The 24,939-nt window shown below is 40.3% G+C and overlaps 3 protein-coding genes across 3 annotated transcripts; 1 reads left to right on the top strand and 2 right to left on the bottom strand.

The window, feature by feature from the left end:
• Positions 1–4,572: 4,572 nt before the first annotated feature.
• Positions 4,573–8,999, bottom strand: LOC135494768 (trafficking protein particle complex subunit 14-like). Its single transcript, XM_064783034.1, has 10 exons — positions 8,603–8,999; positions 8,024–8,249; positions 7,656–7,742; positions 7,407–7,539; positions 7,069–7,216; positions 6,726–6,805; positions 6,342–6,514; positions 5,867–6,015; positions 5,350–5,582; positions 4,573–5,234 (listed from the first exon to the last, which is right to left on the bottom strand). Exons 1-10 carry the CDS (start codon positions 8,990–8,992, stop codon positions 5,120–5,122), a joined length of 1,734 nt encoding a protein of 577 aa, XP_064639104.1. The 5' UTR covers positions 8,993–8,999; the 3' UTR covers positions 4,573–5,119.
• A 573-nt stretch (positions 9,000–9,572) lies between these two features.
• LOC135494623 (PCI domain-containing protein 2-like) lies at positions 9,573–16,145 on the top strand. Its single transcript, XM_064782761.1, has 14 exons — positions 9,573–9,621; positions 10,163–10,204; positions 10,473–10,594; positions 10,972–11,037; positions 11,277–11,373; positions 11,595–11,698; positions 11,858–11,933; positions 12,105–12,199; positions 12,726–12,772; positions 12,882–12,982; positions 13,295–13,368; positions 13,462–13,654; positions 15,506–15,562; positions 15,801–16,145. The coding sequence occupies exons 1-14, from the start codon at positions 9,586–9,588 to the stop codon at positions 15,888–15,890; spliced, it is 1,200 nt and encodes a 399-aa protein (XP_064638831.1). The 5' UTR covers positions 9,573–9,585; the 3' UTR covers positions 15,891–16,145.
• A 1,149-nt stretch (positions 16,146–17,294) lies between these two features.
• On the bottom strand, positions 17,295–24,814 carry LOC135494622 (gamma-tubulin complex component 3 homolog). Its single transcript, XM_064782760.1, has 18 exons — positions 24,668–24,814; positions 24,358–24,406; positions 24,131–24,192; positions 23,680–23,825; positions 23,247–23,467; positions 22,867–23,012; positions 22,328–22,566; positions 21,980–22,178; positions 21,591–21,757; positions 21,290–21,400; positions 21,043–21,145; positions 20,685–20,877; positions 20,229–20,433; positions 19,853–20,077; positions 19,517–19,648; positions 19,151–19,294; positions 18,799–18,918; positions 17,295–18,341 (listed from the first exon to the last, which is right to left on the bottom strand). Exons 1-18 carry the CDS (start codon positions 24,750–24,752, stop codon positions 18,183–18,185), a joined length of 2,706 nt encoding a protein of 901 aa, XP_064638830.1. The 5' UTR covers positions 24,753–24,814; the 3' UTR covers positions 17,295–18,182.
• Between the last annotated feature and the right edge of the window lie 125 nt (positions 24,815–24,939).

Genomic DNA, 24,939 nt, shown 5'->3' with positions numbered 1-24,939 from the left:
CTTAGAGGGGGCAGAATGGTACTGCTTAGACAAGAAGTCACTCAAACAGCCACAAGTGTCTCTTCAAAAACATCTCAGCAACACGTTCGACCCAGTTAATCTGTCAGCGTGGCTGACGAGTAGGTTGGGAATTGTGTGTGATCAGTTCTCTCAAAGACACCCAAGACAAGGATCAAAATCTTGTGTTTAATGGCGAACGAATGCTTGCCCTTTCCAAAGACACCCTTTCAGGAATCTTGCTCCCACGGGGGTGACTGGCTCTTCCACCCTTCCCCCGCTCTCCCCCTGCGAACGTATCATTAGATAAAGCCAGGTCCTTGGGATCACGGTGGAGTGTCATCAAAAATTGCAAGCAGATGCCAGGGAGACCACTATCTGACATCCATAACAGCCTACTTCCCTCTTCAGCTAGTTACAGTCGGTGTGACACAACAGGCGGGATAGTGGTTGCCAAAAGTTTTTGATTGATTTATAACATCATTTGAAATTGTGATTTTACGTGGTATCAAGAGAACACTGATAAGTCAACATCAAGTTCTTAATCAAGTTCTTGATTTCAGTGTTACCTGACCACAAAAGCTTTACAGGGTCGTTCAAACAACTTGTTCAGACAAGAAGTCCGGTGACCAGATTTGGCTGGTTTCTTCAGTGTGATCCGACTGCCGGCCAAGGCGCGGTTAAAAGTGTTTCACTAAACATGTAGGATGAATCAGTACACCAAGTACCCTGAACTGTTCGAAACTGAGAGTCAAAGAAAAAGATCGCCAAGAAACTACATCAACATTTCGGGCATGCATCAGCAGAAAAGTTTAAGAAACTGATGTCTGATTCTTGGCTCAAAGATATACTGATGATGTGACATCACATCATGTGGGTCTTTGAAAGATTAGTTTTCTCTGCATCTGTTCTGATCATTTGGAAAGTGGAAAGAAGTTGTACTCGCCCAACTAAGAGTAGCTCACATCCAAGTTGACCTGCCTCGAGTCTTGGCCTGCGGAAAAATCCAGAAGAAACTCATTCAAAGAGAAAAATGGGAACAGAAATATTCAACTGTTGAAAGGTTCAAGAATCTCCTGCTGAATAAGCTTAACAAGTCGACTTCAAATTTAGTTCTTCAAATTTCGATTCCTCAAATTTAGATAAATTTGATCAAGTTTTTCAGGAAAAATGAGACACAAATTTCCACACTTACTTCAGTCCAAAGACAAACCAGCACTGATTCAAAATGCACAGGGCAGTTAGAACTGGTTCTGCTAATTAAGTCATGTGACCCAAACCTCCTTTTCATTAATCCAGTCTAATCCCTTGTCCATTGTCCATTGTTATTCAGTGGTTTGGTCTTTTCAGTTCCTCTCTTGCCCTGAAGATTGCGATGGCGTAGTTCTTTCATGAAGGCCATGAGACTCCGATAACCAGCTCAAAGAGGGGGGGTTGGGCCACGCAGATCTACGTGGTTCGGCGCTGAAAGTGTTAACTGCGCGCGTTGCCCACCTTTTCAGTTGTATTGGTGGGGATATTGAACCAGTCTTGACAACAGGTAGTCTACTTCTAGAGATGGGTGAGAACGCGGAGTTTGACGTCTTATCTGAAGACACTGTCACAACTGGACTGAAGCAGTGTAAGGACCATTTCAAGATAGCTCTTGACATCTCCTCCAAAGACAAGTCACAACCGGGCTTGACACAGCGAGGACCATTTCAGGGTGGATATTGACATCTTATCCAAAGACAAGTCACAATTGATGGACTTAGAGCAGTATAGGGACCAATTCAAGATAGATCTTGACATCTTATCCAAAGACAAGTCACAACCCGAATTGGAGCAGTGGTGAGACTACTTTTCAAGATGGAGCATGGCATCTCATCTAAAGACAAGTCACAACCAGACTGGATGCACTGTTCAGGGTGGATCTTGGGTGGTGTGTCACTGCAAGACACGTCACATCCAAACTAGCTGTAGTGCAAGGACAATTTCAGGAGTTGACACCACATCATAAGACAACTTGAAGGGCTACAAGGCAAGACGACCCAAGTCCTATGCATTAACCATTATCCCTTCAGTTGAACTCCATTCAGTGCATGGTGGATCATTGGCTTTGTGCCATTGCAGGACAAGTCACAAATTGGCTTAAGCAGTTCACTGACCAACTGCAGAGTGAATGTTGGTCAACGACTCATCAACAAAAAAGTCACAACCACAGAAAACACCATCTGCAATAATCTTATAACTTAAATTATCATTTTTTATTAATACTTTCCTTTTTACAGCTGATACATTTCATTGTACAATCAAATGAATACCTTCAAGTACTCGTCATAAGGTATCCATTTTATTAATCCATATAACGAAGAAATCTGTTCGGGCGAGATGGCGCCGAACTTAAAGCAATGCCCTTAGCAGTTGAATCCTGGCCCAATATTCAGCATTGGTAAAAGTTCTTGAATACTGACTCATGGCATTCAGAAGCAGTTGTAGCACAAATGTTATGATATAAGTAAGAGAATGACACTTTTGTCCAGACATTAAACAGGGGTAATAACACATAAATGCATACATGTATAAAACAGAGAATACTGGTATTTCATTAAGGTATCAAACTTTAAAACAGGGTTTTTCAACGACTGGCCATTTTCACAGTGTTCTGAACACTAAATCTTATTGCAATTTCGAAAGATCAACATCCTGTCAAGTAGACAGAGGGATCCTGAAAGTAGAACCTCTCTATCAAGGACACCCTTTGGACAGATAAGTGCTGTTCCTATAAAGGTATCTTGATCAGAAAGGTCAAACTGAATGGAAACAACCAATTTAGGTTCAAAACTAGTGTCCCTAATAGAGAGGTTGTCCTTAATGGAGAGGTTGTCCTTAATAGAGAGGTGTCTGCTTAGGAAGGTTCCGCAGTACTAACAATACTAACAATGCAACCTCCCAACACTTCACAAATAGTAACGGATCATAGCTACCTTTCCTATGAATTAAAAAAAAGATCAGAAATGTCTCCAAATACAGACGATACACTTAGACCCTGCATTCAAAAGATACATTCAAAAGATACATGTTACACAAAACCACATCTTATGCCAGTTCATGAGCAAATTTTCTGTTTAGCAGTGATTTACAACTAAATGATACAACACAGAAACTCAAATTATCAAATTCATTCAGGCATCAAAATAGCAACCTATCATATCTGTCAACATTTTTCTTATCGCTCTCATTTCAATATTTGTTGAACAAGTTTTACAAGGCAAACCTCAAATGCATTAAAGGTATGTGACTTGATATCAAGATTCATCTGAAGTAGGCCCTCTAAAAGGCAATATGAAATAATTCTCAACATAGCAAACAAGACTATAAATGAAATAGTAACTACCAAATAATCAAAATAACCTGATTTCTTTGGTCTAAAACTATGCAACCTATCAGATTTGAACTAAGGGCACTAAAATATACACATGCATGTAGTACAGAACAGAATTTATCCTCAAACTGACTAGAAATGAAATACATGTAATTCAAATAAATTCCCTGGGGTAGCACAATGAATCTTACAAAAGTTTCGAAATGGGAACAGAGATCTACTGCCTTGGCACTATAAAACGCGTTGCCCAGCTTTTTGGCGTTTCATCGTCTAATCAAGAGTACATACGGAACCAAATAGTTGCGGTGGTATCACGCATTATATAACAGCAAACAGGTGACATATGAAACAAATGACCAGTAAAATGGCTTTACAGTATATCAAAATACCTTGAAGACCTCAATGTAACAGTAACATGCACATAACAAATCCACTGATCTTCAACAAGGGCAATCTAAATTCATATTCCTCACTCACAAATTTCACTTCTATGAAAATATTCATATCATAATGACACCATTTTCATACTCATATTAATACATGTATTCCATGCGTTTAGTAATTCAAATCTTTAAGACACACTCTTTCTCTAAAGGTATTACCCAGTGGGAGAGTGCTGACGCAATTTTTCTCAAGCTTGTTCAAAATTGGGAGGTTCAACATCCTATAACATTCCTATAACACACCAAAATTATTGTGTCGCATGCAAGACCCAAGCACCAAATATAAAAAGCACATATCTAATTCCGATGAGATTCAAACTCTTCAGGCATACAACTACAAGATTCATAACCCATCAAATATTCAAGTAACTATTTACAGGGGAGAACACTTCGAAGAGCACATTTCGGAATCAACAAATTATTTATGGCAGATTAGCTTTTTAAACGAAGGCAGGCTACATTGCAGAAAATTGCTATTTACAGACCATATATTGGACAATCAGGCTTTGCTCATTTAACACCTTCAGCGCCGAACCACGTAGGTCTACGTGGCCCAAATCCCCCTCTTTGAGCTGGTTATCGGAGTCTCCTGGACTTCATGAAAGAACTTACGCCGTCGCCATCTTCAGGGCAAGATAGGAACCAAACGGGTCTTTTCAGTTCCTACCGTGCCCTGAAGATGGCGATGGCATAGTTCAGCACAAAAAACTACGCCATCGCCATCTTCAGGTAAAGGGAGGAACTGAAAAAAGACATTTTCTTGTCTTTTCAGTTCCTCCCTTGCCCTGAAGATGGCGATGGCGTAGTTCTTTCATGAAGTCCATGAGACTCCGATAACCAGCTCAAAGGGGAGGGGGGATTTGGGCCACGTAGATCTACGTGGTTCGGCGCTGAAGGTGTTAACATAAATGTCTAAATGCACTGCAGGAAAATTGCGACCTGCTAAAAAAGTGAGGTATTCAAACTCAACTAACATTGCTAAACCATGAATGATGTAAATTACACATACATATTACTTTACATATACTTCTTCCTTATTCCAGCAGTTGTCTGTATAACGAGTGGTTTGCCTTTATTTGATACTTTCCTGAAGCAGGGTTTCAGAACCTCTGATTGGCCTATTAGAAGACACCTATCATATCTGGTCGGCTCAAAAGCATGCCCATGGGAGCTTACAGGACTTGTGATTGGCCAATACCTGAGCAGTAGTCCCACTTCTCTGAGGAAATAGGCAAACTGAGATGTGTCCTCCAGAGGGAGCTGTCCAAACTTTGAGAATGACAAAACGATTCTCGGAAAGATTTTGTCCATAGTCTCATATTAAGTAAACTTGGCAGTTTCTCTTGAGCACCTGTTTTGGAGAGATAGTGATTTGCTCGGAGCGATCCCCACTTCTTACAACACCAGAGAGCTGCTGGTTACTTGGAGACCTAGAATAAACAAGAAAACAACCAGATTATTTTTACTCTTGTCAGGTCAGGGTTGGTCAGGAAATGAAACTCGACAGACATGTTGCCTTTATCAAACAGGTCGAGACTTTCTTACCTTGAAGGTGAAGGAGTACTAGCTGCCGAACCCTGGTTCATCACCGTCAGATGCTGCGTCCTCTTCTCAGTATCTTCCGTCGAATTTGCCCGGAGGATCAATGAGGGTCGTCGTATGAGACCCTTCAAGGAAGCAGTGCTGAGAGTCGAGGCAATGGTACTCTTCTTCGGTTCTTTTTCACCCATCACGGTGCTAATTGCATATTGAAGGTTTAATCTCATGTGTTGGCACAACTGAAAAATAGTAAAGAATCGTTAAAGGTTTTCAAACTGTAGAGAAATGCAACATACCATAAGGCCTTTTCTTTTATAAGGTGGTCTGAATAATGACGACAGAGACTCATTGGGTACATGTACAAGTCTCAAGTTGAGAGTTAAACAAACAAGTAAATTATCCAGACTCTTAGTTGCTAAGTCTAAGAAACTCAGACCTTTGTATCTGTTTGTCAGTTCTCATCACATACATGCTGTCATAAAAGCAAAATTGTTATTTCCGAGACATGAAAATTGACCCGTACCTCATAAAGTCCTGCTTTAAGGATCTGGAAGCCCACGGTTATAGTAACAGTTGAGCCAGTCTTACAAGACCCCACGGATTGGCACGGTTCCTGACATATGACAGAATTTATCACATTTTCTATGTTCTTCTTCTCAATATAATTTTTATCTGAAAAAGAATTCAACATTTTATCGTTTCACGACAAACTTTATACCTGAGCTTGTCTTTCACACTAGAGCTTGTCTTTCACACAATGACTTTTCAGCTCAATGCTTATCAAGAGGAAAGGACGAAATATGGGCCGCGACGCTACCAACAGTGATGATGATGATGATGATGACGAAGAGTATGGCCATGCACTGCCATTTTCTACAAACTAGCCAGGTAGTTTCAAGGTAGTTTCAAGGTAGTTTCAAGGACGATTCAAGGTAGTTTCTAGCAGAGTACCCTACAGCCACTAATGTGCCTGACCTAGGTGGGAACTTTCTCCTTACATTTTTTATCAGCCAAAGTCTTCTCTGGTTTCCACATCATCTTAATCGACATGAAGTCATGGAGGTTGTTGTGTATCGTATACTTGACAGTAAAACTCTTCCCCACGTTAACGTCATGTGTTGGGCTGGCCGTCAGAATGAAGGATGGTTTATGGATGGCAATACCAGGCAGCCTGCAACGAATGAGATAGAGAAATAGATTCTAAAGTTTGTTGGACAACGTAAAGTGGTTTGTGATGATGAGACTATTTTGTCTGAAGTTCTTAAAGAAGTACCTGAAATAACTCCATAACATACAAATGTAGATGGTGATGATAGTACTCCTAGGGTGAAAATAGGGTGCTTGCAGCTAGATCTTACCAAAGACAAGGACTATTTACTTACTTGTAATGAGAAATAATGGGATCGCTCTGATTGTCTGCCATCTTCCACGTCAGGAGTCCAATAAAATGCACTTCCTGATCCTGAAAGTGGACACAATCAGTTTCACTAAGAAAGGGCAAAGCAAAACCAACACAAAAAGGGACAGGAAAGTCTGTACATTTCAATGTGTGATCATCAAGGGGACAAAGCGGTGAATAGTCGTTTGAAAGTGTGTGAGGTGGGGATGATTGTTAAGGAGAAAAATCGGTTGATTCACACTGGCTTGGTAAGAAAGAAGGGTGTGTGTTGCAACTTTGGCAAACCTTTCTCTTCATCCCTGGAACACTATTAGTTGTATTCTTACCAAAAACTTCTCAATGTCCATCTCATTCTTCAACCTGATTTCAAACAGCACTGCATGTTCCTCTTCTGGGGTCAGGGTCACCGGAAAATCTCCCGATTCAGACGGAAACCTTGTCACGAGATTGCCATGGATTTCTTCACTTTCTGAGCTGATGAATAGAAAATACAATTTGGCTTATGGAACTGATACGGAACTGGAGTTATTGGTTGACACACCCAATATCACGAGGGTGATGCTTAAATGTTGGCCGAAACGGAGGTTTTCGGTGAAACAACAGTGCCACCCCAGCTCTGGCTCATTAATGGGGGTCATTGGCTATTTTTAGTCATGATACTCACCTTTCATCATCACAAGGACTACTGATGACATCAGTGTCATCTTCTTCTGGTTTCGGAGGCAGAAATGTGTCATTGAAATCTGGGAAGACTTTGGCAGTTTGTAGGACAATGTTCTTGTCAAGGCAATTAGTAGCTGAAATGGATTTTTGTAAAATTTGAAATTGAATTTGAAAAATAACAATCTTAGCAAGTATGTACGCATAATAATGGCACCACGACATTGTGTATAACTGTGAATCTTCAACTCACCTTTTAGAGACATGAATTGTTTATCACCAACACAAAAATGGCGGGATTTCACATTGGGTGTAGGAAGAATTGGCAAACTGGCAGTCACTGAAATGACAGGTTTTGAGAAGTTTACATAGATACCTAGATAGCTAGTAAGTTTGGAGTATGAGTGATTATTTAATATGAGAATCTTGTGAATACAATGAAATGTATGGGTGGGATTCTATCAGCTCATGAATGGATAACTTCTATTATGGTGTCTGTTGTCGAATACTGGACAGTTTATAGGAGAGTCTCAAATTCTGTTCAAGATAAGAATTCAATTTAATACTGCTAACTATTTTTTTTTTAATCTGTTTTCAAGATCAAGAATTTTCTCAACATACCCGTCTGAGAAATCACACGCCCTCTATACTTTAGCACCTCGTCTTTTCCATATTTTACAAATGCCTCCAGGTATCCCATTGCTTTGTGGTCTGGATTCTCTGAGGGCAGACTCCACACCCAGGTTGTGAGGTCTGCCTTGGTGCAGGATGGGGACAGGTTGTCCAGGTTGACATTTTGCAGAAAGATTATCGTCTCACTGTCAACAATCTTTGGCTTCTCTGAACTCTGAAAAAGAAACAAGACGCTGATAAAGTTTCATTTGAAAACAGAAATGGACTGGGCAGTATCTATTTAACGTCTTTGACATTGTATCTGATCAAGAAGAAGCTGCAAATAAAAAATGGGGCAGAAGATGCTGTCAAAGTGTCATAAATTGCTGCTGCTGCATGCTGCTGATGACAATGATGATGACCGATGATGGTACTTAACTAACATGCTCTCTGTTGGCAACACATTTCTGCAAGATAAAGTCATTCAATGAAGGCCTACATACCCCTATGGCTTTATGCAAGAAAACAATGAATGAAAGTCAACCAATTCAATTTCAAATCAATTCAATTCAACAAAAATAAACATGCCTTGGTGCGACTAGGTGTTGAACTGTCATTCTTAGACTTGTCGGTTTCTCGACTGTTGGCTACAAGATCACATTCAACATAATCAGCAGGTTTCCTTTCAGTCTCTTCTGCAATTTCCTCAAAATAAAACTGAGATTCATGTCTCCTGTCAAACTCAACTCCAGCAGGCCTGCAACTGATGTGAAGTTTCAGCAGCCTCTCTTTCCACTCAACTAAACTGCTCTCTTGCAACGATTCACCTCTGTATTTTGCTATCAAAAGAAGTTTAACTGTTTCTCCTAAATATGCTAGTTTTCTGCATCTTTTTTCACGCCAGCATTTTATTGCATCGCTCGAAAACTGGGGAAAGAAAATAGAGAATTCTGTTTCCTCATCAACACTTTCTTCCATATTGACATTATTGTCAATCTCCTTCAAAAGTGATAAAAACCTTATGGACTCTGCCAATCGGTGACTTCCGCGTATGAATATTGCTCACTATTTACTGCCAACTTGACCACGCTACAGAAATAGTTTTAAATAAAATCGCCTGACTTTAGCAAAAACGTTATTTATTTTGGTTTAACTCGTCAATTGAGTATATTTAAAGACTAAAATTCTGAAATAGACCAATGATCGATTCATCGATTTGGAACCAATCCTTTATTTTTGACTGAATGTGCAGGTTTGGTACAAAATGGCAGTATCAATGGCAGCGATTAACCAGATCTTGGCAGTATAATTCTATTTGCTACGGAGATTTTTCATCAGTGTAGCCAATAAGATTATAATTTTCAATAAACTCTTTCAATCAGGCCATTCTTTTTAATTTGTCATAAGCATTTTCCTAAACAACACTTTTTATTTAAGAAAAATATACAAAATTGTTGAAAAATAGCGTTTTAGTAAAGAAAATCTATATGTACATTGGTAAGATTACTAAACTTGGTAGTACACTCACAAATATTGCATTCTGATTGGTTAAAAAAGGTACACATTGAAGCATGGCGCATTTGTCTTTGAATAAGTACCTTCAGCAGGTGAATAATAGTCGATTTCTACTTACCAGTTGAACATATTTTGTTAAAATCATGATAATCTCTTTCGTATTTTACCTAAGAATCTAAAAATGTAAACTTTTAAATGATGTGACTTTTGATGACCAAGTGTGCAGCATTTGTTTATTGACTTTTTCACTTTTTCACTTTTTCTCAAGTGAAGTTGGGGGGGGGGGGGGGGTAGACTGCTCGGGCTTTGGGGAGAGACAAGAACATTCAGTCACAACATAGTTTGCGATCATATGGTTTTACGATGAGGTAAACACAAAAACGTGGAGTGCCACACAAGGTTCTACATGTTCTAGGCAGGCAAATCATGACAATAGCTCAGTGCTCACAGCCCCCGATCGTCGACTGACCAACACACACCCACTGACAAACAAGTAAAAGAATGGAAGGTATTCTTCTGCAGAACATGCAGAGTTCGTCTACAATCTTTGCAGACACATAACTGATTCACCTCAAAATATTTTTTCACAATTACAGCAGTTTACAGATTTTAACTTTTTTGTTCTACTCATAGGTTGAGGAATCCATATCGGAAAAGGATGGCTTTTCTTTAGCAGTAAGTATTCTGCATGTACTATCGCACTGTAAGGATAACTAAATATCTCAAACATGGATTGAACATATTTTACACCTTCCCTTCGTTACCCTTCAGCTTATGGTCTCTTTCAAACCTTCCTTATCCTTCTCTGTGACATTTATTTAAGAAATATTTCCGATTTCAATGAAGTTATACTTTTGTTGCAGCCAGAGTAGAATTATCAAGTTCTTATCACTGGATTTCAGGATTTGCTGTCAATTATCAATTTCTGATTACTCTTTTTCAGGAGTTACTGTCATTCAAACATCCACATGTTGCCAACTACAGACTTCACCTTGAACACCCAGAGGCGCAGTGTCAGCAATGGTTTGAACCATCATATGATGAGCTGGTGGCAGCTCATTTAAGGTATGTTAAAGCGAGATAGGCAGGGGCCAAATGGGCCTGATTCATTCAAAACGATCTTGGGTGAGCTACTTTGAAGGATACTTAAGAAGGATATAGCTAATTAACAGTACATTTCCTTTGATCAGGTTTGAATGCATTGATCAGAGGGGTTGTTAATTAGCAGATATATTCTATAATCAGTGAATAATTAGGTGATTTTCTCTGCTAATTAATCAGTTCCTTTGATCACTTCTTCAAAAGGATATCACAATCTCTGAAAATTATTCATCAAACATAAAAGGATTGACTATTTTTCAACTTAACAAATATAGATAAATGAAATTTTCCTTTGGAAAAATAGAAAGTGATTCAAGAAAACTGTCTAACTTTTATTCCAGATGCACATGGGCGGTAGCAAACCATGACTTCATTGAAGCCTATGGATGTCAGGCAGTTGTTGTCCAATATCCTTTGCTTTAAGTTTAACAAGTTGATGGACATCATGAGATATCAAACTTGAATGTCACCAGTGTATAATTAAGTTTCAATTACTTAATAGCATCAAGACTATAAAAACCATATTGGCAGTTTTAAAAGTTCAAGGTTGTCCAACATCAGCCGTAAATTGCAAAACATGTTTGTAACCTACATAAAGGTTAATGTTGTCAATTTATTTTGTAAACGAGTCCTTAACCATAGTCACAGCATTCACAAAAGCATTCCAGAGCCAGAAGGATGAGAACTGGGCTTTACCAGTCATGTTTGCCGTTTGTCTCGACCTCAGGTTATTTGCCAACAGTGTAAGTTATATGTCTTCTGCCATCACCTGAATTCTAAGTTTGAGGGCAATTTACTTCATGTACTCTGATGCATTCACCATTAAACTAAAGTAGCAAACACGGAATTAAGACTATGTCTAATGAAAAATGAGCCTGGCTTTGCGATTTACATAAATGTTTTGGCATTTCTGTAAGCACGTCAAGTCAATTTATTGTTTCAATTTCCATTGTTTTTCCTGCAGGGCGATATCCAGCTGAGTAAAAAAGGGCGGGGTAAACCAGGAGAGACTTTAGAAAAAGCTGCTGAACTTCTCATGGGCTGCTTCAGGATATGTGCCAGTGACAAGTAAGTAAGAAACAATTTTGCATCGATTTTTTTTGAAATTCCAGAAAATTGTTGGCAAATGATACTCCCTGATGGTATTTTGCTCCTGAACTAAACTTCTCCAAACTGCACGAATCTTAATCTTTGATGTCGCTTTATTTTTGCCGGTATCTCTTTCAGCCGAGCAGCTATAGAAGAATCCAAGAAATGGGGCATGCTCAACCTCATCAACCAACTTTTCAAAATATACTTCAAGGTAAGGTTCTGTAGTTGGTTCTGTGAGGAGAAATCCGGTCGACCTCATTCACCCTTTGCTCTGGCCAAAGGCTGTGGGTGCCCAGAAGAAACACTTGTTGAATACTAAAAAGAGTAGACTACGGTATTACATCAATTTGTTTCTTCATTTTTCTTCATGTCTTCATTTCAGATAAACAAACTTCATTTATGTAAACCACTGATCAGAGCCATGGACAGCTTGCCCATCAAAGATAAATTCAGTGTCTCACAACTCATTACATACAGGTAAGCCTCTTTTTCAGAAAACTGAACAACTGGTTTCACTGTTGCCTTGTGTTCCTATTATCTGATTGCTCTGGGTTTTTTCCTGTGAACTTAAATACTTTTGCCCTGAATATTCTAGATTCTAGATTCTTAGAGTTAATTGGTGATATAGTGATGAAAGGGAATGATTAATTGGTGATGTAGTGATGAAAGGGAAAGAGTTAATTGGTGATATAGTGATGAAAGGGAAAGAGTTAATTGGTGATGTAGTGATGAAAGGGAAAGAGTTAATTGGTGATGTAGTGATGAAAGGGAATGGTCAATTGGTGATGTAGTGATGAAAGGGAATGATTAATTGGTGATATAGTGATGAAAGGGAAAGAGTTAATTGCTGATATAGTGATGAAAGAGAATGGTTAAAAGAGATTAAAGGAGATTTAAATGTACAGATGTATTGAAAAATAAATCACAATTTACCAAATAATGGTCAATATTTTTTCTTCTAAGAAAACTGCTTTTAAAACATTCCATTTACTTTTTGCTTCAGATACTATGTTGGAAGAAAGGCAATATTTGATGGCGACTTCAAAAGTGGTGAGTTACTCTTTTTGAAAGTTAAAGAATTTAGTAAACCCCTTTATTTTGCGGCCCTAAATGTTAAATGTGAAATGTATTTTCAAACTGAATCCAATTCTCATTTCAGCCGAGGACTACTTGTCATTTGCATTCCAGAGATGTCATCGTTCGAGCAAAAACAACAAACGACTTACACTTATCTTTCTCCTGCCCGTCAAAATGTTGCTTGTGAGTATTTTCTGAGATATTGAGTTGAGAGCTTAATGCTTGGCTCATTATTGACTCTTTAGATAATCTTTTGGCAATTTGTCCTGTAGGAGGAAACCTGCGCTTTCGAAGAGTCGCCTCTCTGTCACATGAGAAACGGGACCAACCCAGAATCGAACCTTGGATTGGACCTCAGAGGTGACAGGCACCGTTGTTTCCATTGGCCAATCCTACACCACCAAAGTGTCCACATGTTGCTATGTTGAAATATTTCAATTCTCCGAGGGAATTCCAGGCCAAAATCATTTGTATGAGTTTCTTGTCCGTTTTCAGGGTCACATGCCTAAAGTTGAGTTGTTGAGGAAGTACGATCTCTTACAGTTTGCAGAAGTCACTGAAGCAGTAAGGTAAGGCATTTCATGAAAAACTTTAACCTTTTAGTATTTACCTTTTACCAACTGAATTTAAACTGAACGTCAACTGCTCCATTCTTCTTACAGCTCTGGCAATATACTCCAACTTAACGAGGCTTTCGAGAAGCACGAAGCATTCTTCATCAAGTGTGGCATCTATCTAATCTTGGAGAAACTCAAGATCATCGCGTATAGGAATCTATTCAAGAAAGTCTACATGCTCATGAAGACGCATCAACTGCCCATTGAAGCCTTTGTGACAGCATTGAAGTTTATGAAGGTGAGACAGTCATATTCTTTGAGTGAGGCTTCTGTGGAAGTATCCGAAATTTCGATTTTTTAATAAGCCCAGAACTTATAGAGTTTTCTGTTCTCAATTTTATATCCTATGTTATACTCATCAAATCTCTCTGAAAAGATCAAAGGAACTGATTTATGTTAGAAAAATCACCCCAATAATCTGTTCCTAAGCAACTCATATGCTAATTAACCACCCCTTTGATCATTGGAATTGAATAATTAGCATAACTAATTATGTTCCATAGCTTGTGAATAGTTGATAATTATCACGTTTTCCTGTCTCTTTGATCACCAAGATCAAAGAAAAATTAACTAATTAATCCTCACAGCTGGTGATTAATTAGCAAATTAGCAGGTACCCCTTTCCCTTTGATCACTGTAGCTCATCAAGATCAAAGGAAAACTCTTTTGTTCCATAACCAATTGTAAAAGGCCAACATGGTGTAATTAGATTCGCTGATTATTAATGAGATCATGAGTTGTGTTAGTTGAGCCAAACCTGGGTATAAATGGGGACAAAATCTTCTGAGATGTCAGTTTCCAAGTTGCTCTCAGCAAGGTAACATCTCACAGTCATCTCAGCGAAACCTCCGAAGCAAACTTCTACTGAATCAAGTCCTGATCATTTGCAAGTCCAGTCCAGTCCAAAGTCCAGTGCCAAGTCCATTATCAAAGCGAGTTCAGTGCAAAGTCCAGTAACAAGTCCATTACCAAGTCCGGTTCAGGCCAAAGTCCAGTGACAAGTCCAGTACAAAGTCCAGCAGCAAACATAAGTACAAGTGTCCTCGTACCAAAAGCTCCAACTTCCAGAATGGCTGAAGATCTTGTCACACTCGCTCAAGAGCTCATCGTCCTGATGAAGAAGCACGACCGGGCAACTCAACAGATCGACTTGTTAGACGCACGTCTCCAGAACATGACGTCTGCTCGCAATCCCGCCGTCCTGATCCATCGATGTGTACTCGAAGACACGAAACAAACGTTCGCCTTCTATCGTAAACATGTGAAGACGACTATTGAAGACATCGTCAGACGCCTCACAGATAACGAAATGCCAGCAGAGAATACTGATAGTGAGATTTTCGATGATGATACGTCTGGTGACGATATGTTGATGGACTGGGGATGGGCTGCGAGAGAGTAGAACAATGATGTGTCGATATATCAACTGTGCCATACGTGAATGGTTTTGTGTGATGGTGGACTGAACATTTGCTGTGTTTATGAACTCTGAATAAGCCTTTGGGTGCTAATGAACTTTTCAAAGAGTTATCTTATTGCTTTGCAGGCATGTATCAAAAAGTTATTCAAACGAAGCAACTCGAGTATTTAGAATTGCAATTTGAAGTGCAAATACTGTACATTATGTAAATACTTCTGTAGTATAATGTAAATAAAATATTGTAAATACATACAAGATAAGCTTCTTGTAAATAAAATATATGAATTGGATATAAGTCTTTTAGCTTTATTTTTCCCCTTGAGAAATATGAATTGCTCTGGCTTGCCCCCTGAAAGAAATACTGGTATCAGTGATTGTCTTGAGAAATATGAATTGCTCTGGCTTGCCCCCTCAAAGAAATACTGGTATCAGTGATTGTCTTGAGAAATATGAATTGCTCTGGCTTGCCCTCTGAAAGAAATACTGGTATCAGTGATTGTCTTGAGAAATATGAATTGCTCTGGCTTGCCCCCTGAAAGAAATACTGGTATCAGTGATTGTCTTGAGAAATATGAATTGCTCTGGCTTGCCCCCTGAAAGAAATACTGGTATCAGTGATTGTCTTCATCCAGATCTTATTGTATTCCAATTTTCATTTGCTTGTTGCAGATTGAAGACATTGACAGTGATGAAGTCCAGTGTATATTGTCCAACCTGATACACGAGGTAAGGAACGAAATTGATATTGACAAAGTTTGTGTGATATTCAGGTGTTGTCTTGAAACCAAGTGCTAACTGACAATTTGTCCTTTCACTGGAAACCAGACTCGCTGGTGGAAATTCTCACTGTCAGAGAGTCTCTATCACATTTGAAAATATATGAAGAGCAATGTAGCTTTTTTCTGTCCAAAAATTTCATGACTGCATTTTCTATTGAAAGTTACATTCTTTATCTTCATTGCAGAACATGATCAAAGGATACATCAGCTACCAGCATCAAAAGTTAGTCGTCAGTAAACAAAATCCATTCCCGGCATTGGCGACTGTCAGTTAGGATACCTTCGTCAGATTTATCTGGTGCTTCGTTAGAGGACAAAAGACACTGCTGAGAGAAGGACAGAGGGGCTGTTGTTACTGCATTTAGGACATTCTGTCTGTCTTTGGGTTAGAAGGAGATACTTTCTGTCAAAATGATTCTTTCTCCTTCAGCATTCTAAATGTCAAACTTACATCATTTGTACATTGTACACAGTGGTTGATGGTAACTTTTGTAATGATTTGTATTTGTAAAATGTTGTAAAAAATAAACTGCCATAACACGTAAAGCTACTCTTTTCTGGTGTCTCCACTTGACTTGCATGTAGAACTGGATAAATTGTCCGTCCCTATTGTACATGTATGGTGATGGATTTGGGTGTGTGGTTCTATGGAGATCATGACAGTCAATAGATAGGTCCTCAGATATTGACAGTGCATATACAATAGCATCCACTGACTCCTTTGTACCATACGATGAGTTGCAACAGGCGTTGACACAGGACCGAAATGCCTCGAGGGGTGTATTGGCAGAGTTGACATAGAAATGTCAGGTTAATTGCAGGAGTGAGGGACTTGAGTGTCTCTGGACACACAAACTCGTACATGTGCACCAGCATGGATGTTCAATGGAAGACCACAGTAAAATGGACATGGCTGGTTTGCCAGCTATGGCTGGATGGACCTTGTCCTCAGTTTTGCCTGACTCGGGGTGGGGGAAGGGAGGCTCTTGTCTCAGTCATGTCTTCAGCCCTGTGTTGGACAGGAAGCTGGTTGTCTTCATGCAGGTTTTTTCACCACAGAGCTGGCTTGGATCTTGCCACCTGGTCTTGTAGCCTCCTTGGCTTGAGAGTGGGCACAGTATGTGGTAAGTGGATATTCGTCTGACATGTGGTCCTTGTACTCGCACATACACGGAATGTACAGATGAATATTCATCAATGCAAGACTTCATCAGTTGTTGGTGACTGTGGACGTGCACTTTCCTTGCATTCGCACCATTGTTGTTATCATTTGCATTTGCAACTGGGTTTGCTGGCCAAGTAACTCTGGCCTGTCTTCGGCCAAGGAGTGGAGTCCACCTCAAGTAACTTCCCACTTGTATGGGGTCTTTTTTGTCCTCCCAAGGAAAAGGACGTTGGTTTTACATCTCATTAGAAGAACGATGTACATTGTAGGGCTAGGTGTCCTAAGTGGACGTTGCTTGTTGGCAAGGGATGGACCTTGTCCCCAGTTCTGTCAGACTCAAGTGGTTTTACGATTCATTTGAAGGACAATGTAGGGCTAGGTGTCTTCCTCAAGATAACGATGATCCTTCCTAGCTAGAGTCAAAGCTGTGCCCTCCTGATTAACGGCTCTGCCAAGTGATCCCCCCCAAAACTACGAAGACCAAAAAGCAATTCATTTAGAAATGTTACTGTATTTCATCAAATCCATATACATGTAGTTTACACAGGTGGGACATTGGATATAAGTATTTACATCTTAACAGGAACAGCAAACATGATTTCAACAAAGTCAGGTGGGAAATCATTATACATTAGAAATATGTTTCAAAAAGACCCCATTAGTCATGCCAAATAATGGCAATACATATACACCCCAGGCAAAATCTTGTCTACAAAAGAGTTCTTCATCTCGGCTCCCTATTTATACAATAACAATTCTCCCCAATGCAGCAAGAAGCAATTGGGTCAGACACTTTTCAGCAGAGGAGGTTTTGGGTAGAATTAATATTCATGTCCAGCATGAATTACAGAAATTTTAAGGAAACCAAGCAATCCCATTCTAGTACAGTAGAACCTCTGTACTGACAGGTACTGTCCTTAATAGAGAGGCATCCTGATTAGAGAGGTCAAATCGAGTGGAAACAACCAAATTGGGACCAAAACTAGTGTCTTTAACAGAGAGGTGGAGGTTCCATGGTACATTCATGTAAAGTGTACAAATGGCAGTTTTTGTAGTGAAAGACTAGGGTAGGTCTACAACTACAAGGCCTATCTAGGCTACAAACCAGTTCATCAATTCAAATGCTGAGGAATATATGCAGATTCTGATTTATCCCAATAATCTGTTTCCCTAAAATACTCGTAGTAAAAGCATATTACACTCTAAAAGTCGACAGGTATGGCAATATATTTGGTGTCACAGCTGTACTTACTCTGTATAACCTGCCAGCGAGTTTCCCAATTATTATTATCAAATGTGTCAGCTCGATGAGTTCAAATGATCAGGGAAGACACTTGCTCATATCAAACTTGTAGGATTTGAAAATTATATTCTGAGTCCTATAATCAAGGTTGGTCTCATCTCACATGAGACGACTCCTCGACTTCTGGTAAGTGAGCGAGTTACGTAACTTTGGTTCCTTGCTCTTGTAATGTTCGTTGAAATCGAGGCGGAAACTGAGGAATCTTAACGAGACGTCGGGATGGCTTGTCAGCATCAAGAGGAAGGACTGCACCATGTCCTGAAGGGAAGAGATCAAGATATTTAAAAAAGTGAGAGGCGAGAGGTGGTAGCTCACAAGTCTTCTTCTTCTTCTTTTGAGATACACTCACAAGTCTTCTTCTTCTTCTTTTGAGATACACCTTAAAACGTCAGTCGGTTTTCGGTGACGAAGTCAGCTGTCCTAGAGAGCTCCACCACAGAGCCCCAGAGCTTTGTGGTCAGGGTGGTGTCCTTTGGCCAGTATTTCTCTCTATTCTTCATTGTGGAGCAGGTCTGAAGCACATGAGCTAGAGTCTGGTCGACATTCACATTGCGCAGATTCTTGTGAGCCCTTCCTGTGAAGCTCACAAGACAACACTATGAAAACATAGGCACTGGTTATTGCTGTGTGTCTCTTCCCTCAGATCGTGAGTATTCAGGACACAACGACCCAAGTCTACTGATCACAAATTCGTTTTTCAAACTGGTCAACTTACATGGTAGGACTGGGCATTCACTCGGAGTTGCCTCCTGGTCTGAGTCACAAGCGATGATATAACTTCTTTTCTCCGTTGTCGTTCATCAATTTCATCAGATTCTGTCAAGCCCCAGTTGCCCTGAAAAAAAGTTGACTCATATTAAACATACCAGCATTACTTGAAAGATCCTAAATGTACTACTGTTTGTGCGCTTAGATAGATTGCCCTTGCACTTAGGAAGAGTTGGAGGGAAATTCCCTTGAGCACACTCGATAGAGTGGGTGGCCAGAGAGTTCTTTGCTCCAAATGCAGCAAGGATGTCACACATGGGAAAGAGCCACCCACACTACAAATATAGATATCCCCTCACCTGGTCTGTTTTTGATGATTTCTTCGCCTCAAAACTCGTCCTGGCCTCAATCTCATCGTTGGCTACTTGGTACATGTTGTCTTGTATCGACTGGTACTGGATGATTAGGTCGAAGATGGTCCTCAGCTGGGTCAGGATGGTGCCCTAAATTAAAAACATGATTGAATAAATGATCAATTGATGAAACCAAATTCTGTTATGGTGTCCAATAAGGTCACTCTAATCATCACATGAAGTTGAGTGGACTTGCATCAGATGCTCACGGGGCAAGACTTTGAACATGACCCGTGGTTGAGGGACGGAATTTGAATCTCCAGTTGGACATAAAGATGCCTGGCCATCCCAGTCCGAGTGGTACAAACTCACCCTTGACTCATCATCGAGCAGCGATCGTGTGATGATGCAGTCTAGGAACTCCTGATGAGCCGCGATGATGTGGTCCAGGTCACCAGCATCGCTGACCTTCTTCAGCAGGTCATCCCAGGAACACTCCAGCACCTATGAAAAACAACAAATTGGACGTTCAATTTTGCCAGCCCACAGAAGATTTCAGTGCGCCTATTGTAAATTTCCCGGACGGTCCACTCACTCACTCCTACAACTTGACATTTCTATGTCAACTGTGCCACTACATCCCTCCAAACATTACAGTCCCATTTAATCATTTCTAGACGTTCGTGTAATTCAATAAACTGATCTCACCTCAAAGTTGACATAGTACTGGACCTGCTGTACGAAATGGATCATCTCGCTGGCTATGACGTGACACTGGTGAAGGATTGGGCCAAGTTCGGGCAGTGTCCGTAGGATCTTGTAGTTGGCCATCTGGCCCCTCCAGATGTGAGACAAGATGTACTCCATGCGCTTTGCCCGCCACAGGAAGTTGAAGACACGCAGGTACATGATGATAGATTCTGGTGTGAAAACCTGAAAGGAGATTGAAAATGGAAGGCTGATTCTTGAAGAGGATGTGGCGTTTGTCAGAGTCGGAATGGCACTCCAGATAACCAAGCTTTGTTACTTTAGGTCTTTCCTGACATCACTCCACCATTACCTTATTCCAATTATCTAAACTTACAGTGCTTATAGGTCCATCCACATGATAATCCAAACTGAAGACATCCCAGCCAGTATCGCCTGGTGAAACCTCCAACAATCGTACATCCAATCTCTTCAGGATGTCCGAATCATCAAACTGGGCATTCGTTGCCCTGATAGCCGTCTCTAGGATCCCGGTCAGATTGTGGAGGTACAAGCTGCCGGCAGGTTTGGCCAGGTCTTCTCTGGAAGTACAGAATGATATCAGAAATCAGTCACTGAAAAGTGACCAAAACGACCACCTTTTCGGCACTCCTGGACCCCTCAAAAAACTCCCGAAGTCAGAATCGCTTTACAACTTGTTCTAACGCATCAAATGAGTCAGTTCCTTCATCGCATTGCAGATGGCCTTATGTTGTTTTAACGTAGAAGGCTTTAGAGAACGAATAATCGGCTGTATTTTTGGCAGAGGAAGTGACGTAGGTCTACAACTCACTCTAACAGATCCATAAGATGTCTGATGAAGTCTCCCTGCCCAAGCAGAAGGTATCTCCTCATGGCCTTCAGATGGTCCATGAACTGGTACTTGGCGTGGAGCACGTCCAAGAGATGGCGGCTGGTCTCCTTGTATATGGTATCAACCATCTTCTGGAAACTATTGTTCATGTCCTGGGTGAACATGGAGTCGGCTGGAAAGGGAAAGTTGTGCAGGAGAATGAAAACGTAACTGAAGACAGAAAGCCAAGAGACCTGAGGAAATTTCGACAGGCGGCAATCATGATGGTAGGGGGTGGGGTGCACGAAACTGAAAAAGATCAGCAGTAATGGGTTATTTTTTAGAAAATGAAGTTTACCTTGAGTAATCATAGCTTTCTTCACCACGTCTCTGTTCTTGATGGTGGTACGATCCTGGCATACTTGGCGGAGGAAATTTATCGACTTGCCGGTGAGAAGGATCTGAAACATATTGATAAGCTTCAAGTATAAGGAATATCTGGTTTTAAACTTCTTCAAAACATGTGAAGAGAACCAAAAATGAAGTATTCTGTACAACATATGACAAAATACAATGAAGATTGTGAATATTTATACTGTTCTTACCTTCCTAGCTTGTTCAATGTTGATGAATGAAGGGATCATAGACTTCCTTAGGCTGTACTTGTCGTGCCACAGTCGGTCTTCCTTCACGCTTGGGTCCGATGCAACAAAGAACTGAAAAGCAACATTTGTATTGGAAGATTCATGTTTTATATCTCTCTTCGTTTTGCAAATACCTTTCATCTTCTATGAAACCACAGAAAATATCATTAAAAAAACTTGATCTTTATTCCATCCTTCTCTAAAATATATTGTTCAAAAAACAACAAGCAATGATTCGAATGCAACATGGTTGATATATTACCTCATGATACGTGTCATCAAGTTCTCCATCATATATCCAACGAGTAAGAGTCGCGAAGATCGGCTGTACGACTAAGGTGAGTGTGTGTTTGACCAGTCCTCGGATGAATGGATCACCGTGTTGAAGATAGGAATGGATCGCTGAGGCTAGTGCGCCACCTTTCTTTCCTAAAAAGAATCAAAGCGAGAAACCTAAATCAGCTATGATTCTTGATGTCATTCTTCTTGTTTGTTTTCAATCTTCTATCTTCTATCTTAGATGGACAGTCCTGTAGATCCCAAGAATGCCACTTATCAAATACTGAGTGGTAAATTTCCCGAGCCAATCAGCACATAGAAAAAAGATCTTGGCAAAGATGAAGGAATGAACAGACAATTTATAAACTGTACCTTTACAGACATCAGTCAGAGCCGCTAAAGACTTCAATCTCACAAGAGGGTCACTCGTCCATATGAGCAGACGCCTTAGGGTCAAACCCCCAAGGTCACACACAATACCCTGGTCTTGCTCCTGTTGAAGCTGGGCCTCTAACACGGCCATCAGTCGGTAATATTCAGTCAATTCTTGATGCAAGGCAGCACAAAAACTCTGCAAATGTACAAATGTAAGACTGAAACAAGTTTTTCTTATATTGTCAAATCTTGCTTGAGAAAAATTGAGAAAAAAACAAGGCAAGGCACCTTTCACAACCAGACACACGTGCCAAGGATTACACTAGTCAAAGCGAGTACACTTACCTGACCAACTAAACCAAAAGTTTTCTCCTGCGCCCGTGAATCAGTGTACTTCCTGACTTTACTGAATAACCATCCACACTCCACCAGTTTGTTGACCATGTGCCGCGTAGCTCGTGGAATCCCTATCGTAGCATTGGCCTTGTACCCCTCTCGGCCCTGTTTGATATATTTGCCCTCTATTCCCTGGAAGGTGTAGACGATGTCCTTAACAAGAGCGGCCTCAGGTAACTCGGATGAAGCTGACGAAGAAATGGTGTTAGATTAAATCCCTTTGCAATTGACAATGAAGCAGCCATCCATATCCAATGTTCATTTCAAATGAAATAGATACTGTAAACCCTGACATTCTCAGTTTTCAGCCCCCAGGATCCTGCTCGAGATGGACCTGCAGGTGAAGTTTTAACCTTGAAATTTCAAGTATTAGACTGTTCGTTAACGAGTCAAAAGTTGTGGACGGGCGCCAGAGCTGAAAAAATGCTGCCAGTAACCGAACGCCCTACATGTTGGAAAAAACAATGAGCAAATAAACTTTTTCTTACTGTTATCAGTGTCCTCCCTCCTTGGCTTCAGTTTGACTAATGTCCCTCCAGCTGATGACCCCCATGCTTCTTTACTTGTTGAGTTCAGGTTGAGGCGGCCACGTGGGTCAGCCGGTGTGAAAGACGGGGTGGGATGGGCAGGAAATCTGTAAAACGGGGGATAAAACTTCAATGAAAATTGAATTTCCACTAACAACAAAACAGTACCTTACGACTCACAACATCACTTCACACTATGACTAATTGTTAAAAAATACTATCACTGCATCCTTCGTATCCTTCGCATCCTTTGGAGAAGACTAATTTCTTTTGTGAAAATACTTTCTGAGAAATGTTCTCTTGCAAATCAAATTGACCCCTAACAGACAATGACTCCTTACGTTTGAACGTGCGAGTAAGTTTGAGGTATTGGAGTTGGTTCTTCTGATCGGAAGCTCGGATTGATGCTACTAATGCCACTGCTCCCAATGCCACTGCTCTTTGACGAAGCCGTAATGTTGCCGACATGCGGCGTCTGTGGTGGGAAGGCCGCCGGATGGAAGGGCGTGGAGGTGATCTGAACTGGTTGCAGGGCGGGTGTGAAAAATGCAGGCACAGGCAGCTGAAGCAGAATACGAAAAAAAATGGGATGAAATTCACTTCCAGTTATGAAAATAACAAAATTTTCCATAGAGCATAGTGTTTTACACATACTTTTTAAAAGTGAATTATGGTTGATATTGTACAACAATAGTCTTTGTCAATAGCTTTTCATTTTTTCAACAAATGGCCATGTCAACAGGGTTTTGAAAATTCCTAACTTTTGGATCTCACCTTTTCCTTTGGCTTGCAGTCATCCTGACTAACATTCATCAACAAATGTAGAATGGCCCATCGATTCTTTAGAATATTCTGCGCTTGTAACTTGCGGTGGAGTTCTGAAAAAATGGCAGCATCTTTTTCCTGTCCTTTTCTTACTACTGCAAAGTAAAGATAGAAAATAGTCAGTTTGGGACCGCCATACATGCCATATCAGAATGACTGGTTGACTTAGAGATTTTATCACGTTATGTGACAGTTGCTAGCATTACGAAAATGCAGCTGCAAGTTTACTGCCCTCCATCTATTCTAGTCAGTGGTGCCCATGAAATTTCTTCTTTACAGACCACAAGTTCTTCTTCATTATGTCCATTTGTGTTACCCTATTTTTGGCAAAACAAGCAAAAATGCCTCTTTTGCTGTGCCTTATTGAAACTAATTTCAAGCCCTGTAGAATTATACTTACATTTCCTTTTGATCTTTTGTGCAACTTGAAATTCATCACTTTCGCTTGAAGCAGCAAAATTGCTGGAAAGAAAGTTAGATACATTGTCATAATTGTGAAATTGAGGCATTAACGGTGCCAGCAATCCACCGAACAGACCAGGAACATAGTGAAAATTTCAGAGTGTTTTCAGTCATTAATTCAAACGTTCTCGGCCATGTCTGCCTGTATAACTAGTACAAACTCACCTTCCAAGAACTGTCAGTGCATGTTGGTAATGGGGAGTAATGACTTTCTCTGAAAACAGAAAAAACAAACAATGAAACAACTTAAAAAACAAGGGGTCAACTACGACTCAGATTCAGAGTGAGAGTAAAAACCATGAACTATGAAGATATAACGCTGCGCGATATTGTATTGCAGAGTCGTGAAAAAAATTTGCGTTAAATCGCCACACTCAGGGCCTGTCACTCGTCCTGGCCTGTAGTGAGCCTGATCTGAGAGGCGGCGGAGCCGGCTGGGGGGGGAGGGTAAGCCTGAAATGTGCCAAACACTCACCATCTGTCGAATTGACCAAACGACTACATAGTTTATACACAAGTACAGATGGTGTTTTTGAGTTCTGCACTGTATTTTGATCCATTTCAGGTGGTTTAGCATCAGTTTTGGTCTAAAATTTTCAAAGTTTTTTGGGTTGGAAATCCTTTTCCGCCATTTTCCGTCGAATTGATTCTTACTATCGATATACAAAGAAATGAAATATCGATGCAGGGATTAAAAAATCATTTATACAAATTAACTAGTAGACAAAGATTCGAATTGGTGATTCA

The sequence above is a fragment of the Lineus longissimus genome, chromosome 10 (genome assembly GCF_910592395.1).
Source record: "Lineus longissimus chromosome 10, tnLinLong1.2, whole genome shotgun sequence".
NCBI lineage: Eukaryota > Metazoa > Nemertea > Pilidiophora > Heteronemertea > Lineidae > Lineus > Lineus longissimus.
This window is presented reverse-complemented; position numbering and strand designations above follow the sequence as displayed.

Excerpts from the sequence above, each read along its gene's own strand:
- LOC135494623 (XM_064782761.1), top strand. The coding sequence starts at position 9,586 with ATGGCGCATTTGTCTTTGAATAAGTACCTTCAGCAG. Across the intron at positions 12,200-12,725 it reads TCACAACTCATTACATACAG|ATACTATGTTGGAAGAAAGG; the intron begins GTAAGCCTCTTT and ends TTTTTGCTTCAG. Across the intron at positions 12,983-13,294 it reads TGCCCGTCAAAATGTTGCTT|GGTCACATGCCTAAAGTTGA; the intron begins GTGAGTATTTTC and ends GTCCGTTTTCAG.
- LOC135494622 (XM_064782760.1), bottom strand. The coding sequence starts at position 24,752 with ATGGATCAAAATACAGTGCAGAACTCAAAAACACCATCTGTACTTGTG. Across the intron at positions 21,401-21,590 it reads TTGATGACACGTATCATGAG|TTCTTTGTTGCATCGGACCC; the intron begins GTAATATATCAA and ends GTTGCTTTTCAG. Across the intron at positions 19,649-19,852 it reads AGTACTATGTCAACTTTGAG|GTGCTGGAGTGTTCCTGGGA; the intron begins GTGAGATCAGTT and ends TGTTTTTCATAG.
- LOC135494768 (XM_064783034.1), bottom strand. The coding sequence starts at position 8,992 with ATGGAAGAAAGTGTTGATGAGGAAACAGAATTCTCTATTTTCTTTCCC. Across the intron at positions 6,515-6,725 it reads CCCATTATTTCTCATTACAA|GCTGCCTGGTATTGCCATCC; the intron begins GTAAGTAAATAG and ends CATTCGTTGCAG. Across the intron at positions 5,583-5,866 it reads TTAAAGCAGGACTTTATGAG|TTGTGCCAACACATGAGATT; the intron begins GTACGGGTCAAT and ends ACTATTTTTCAG.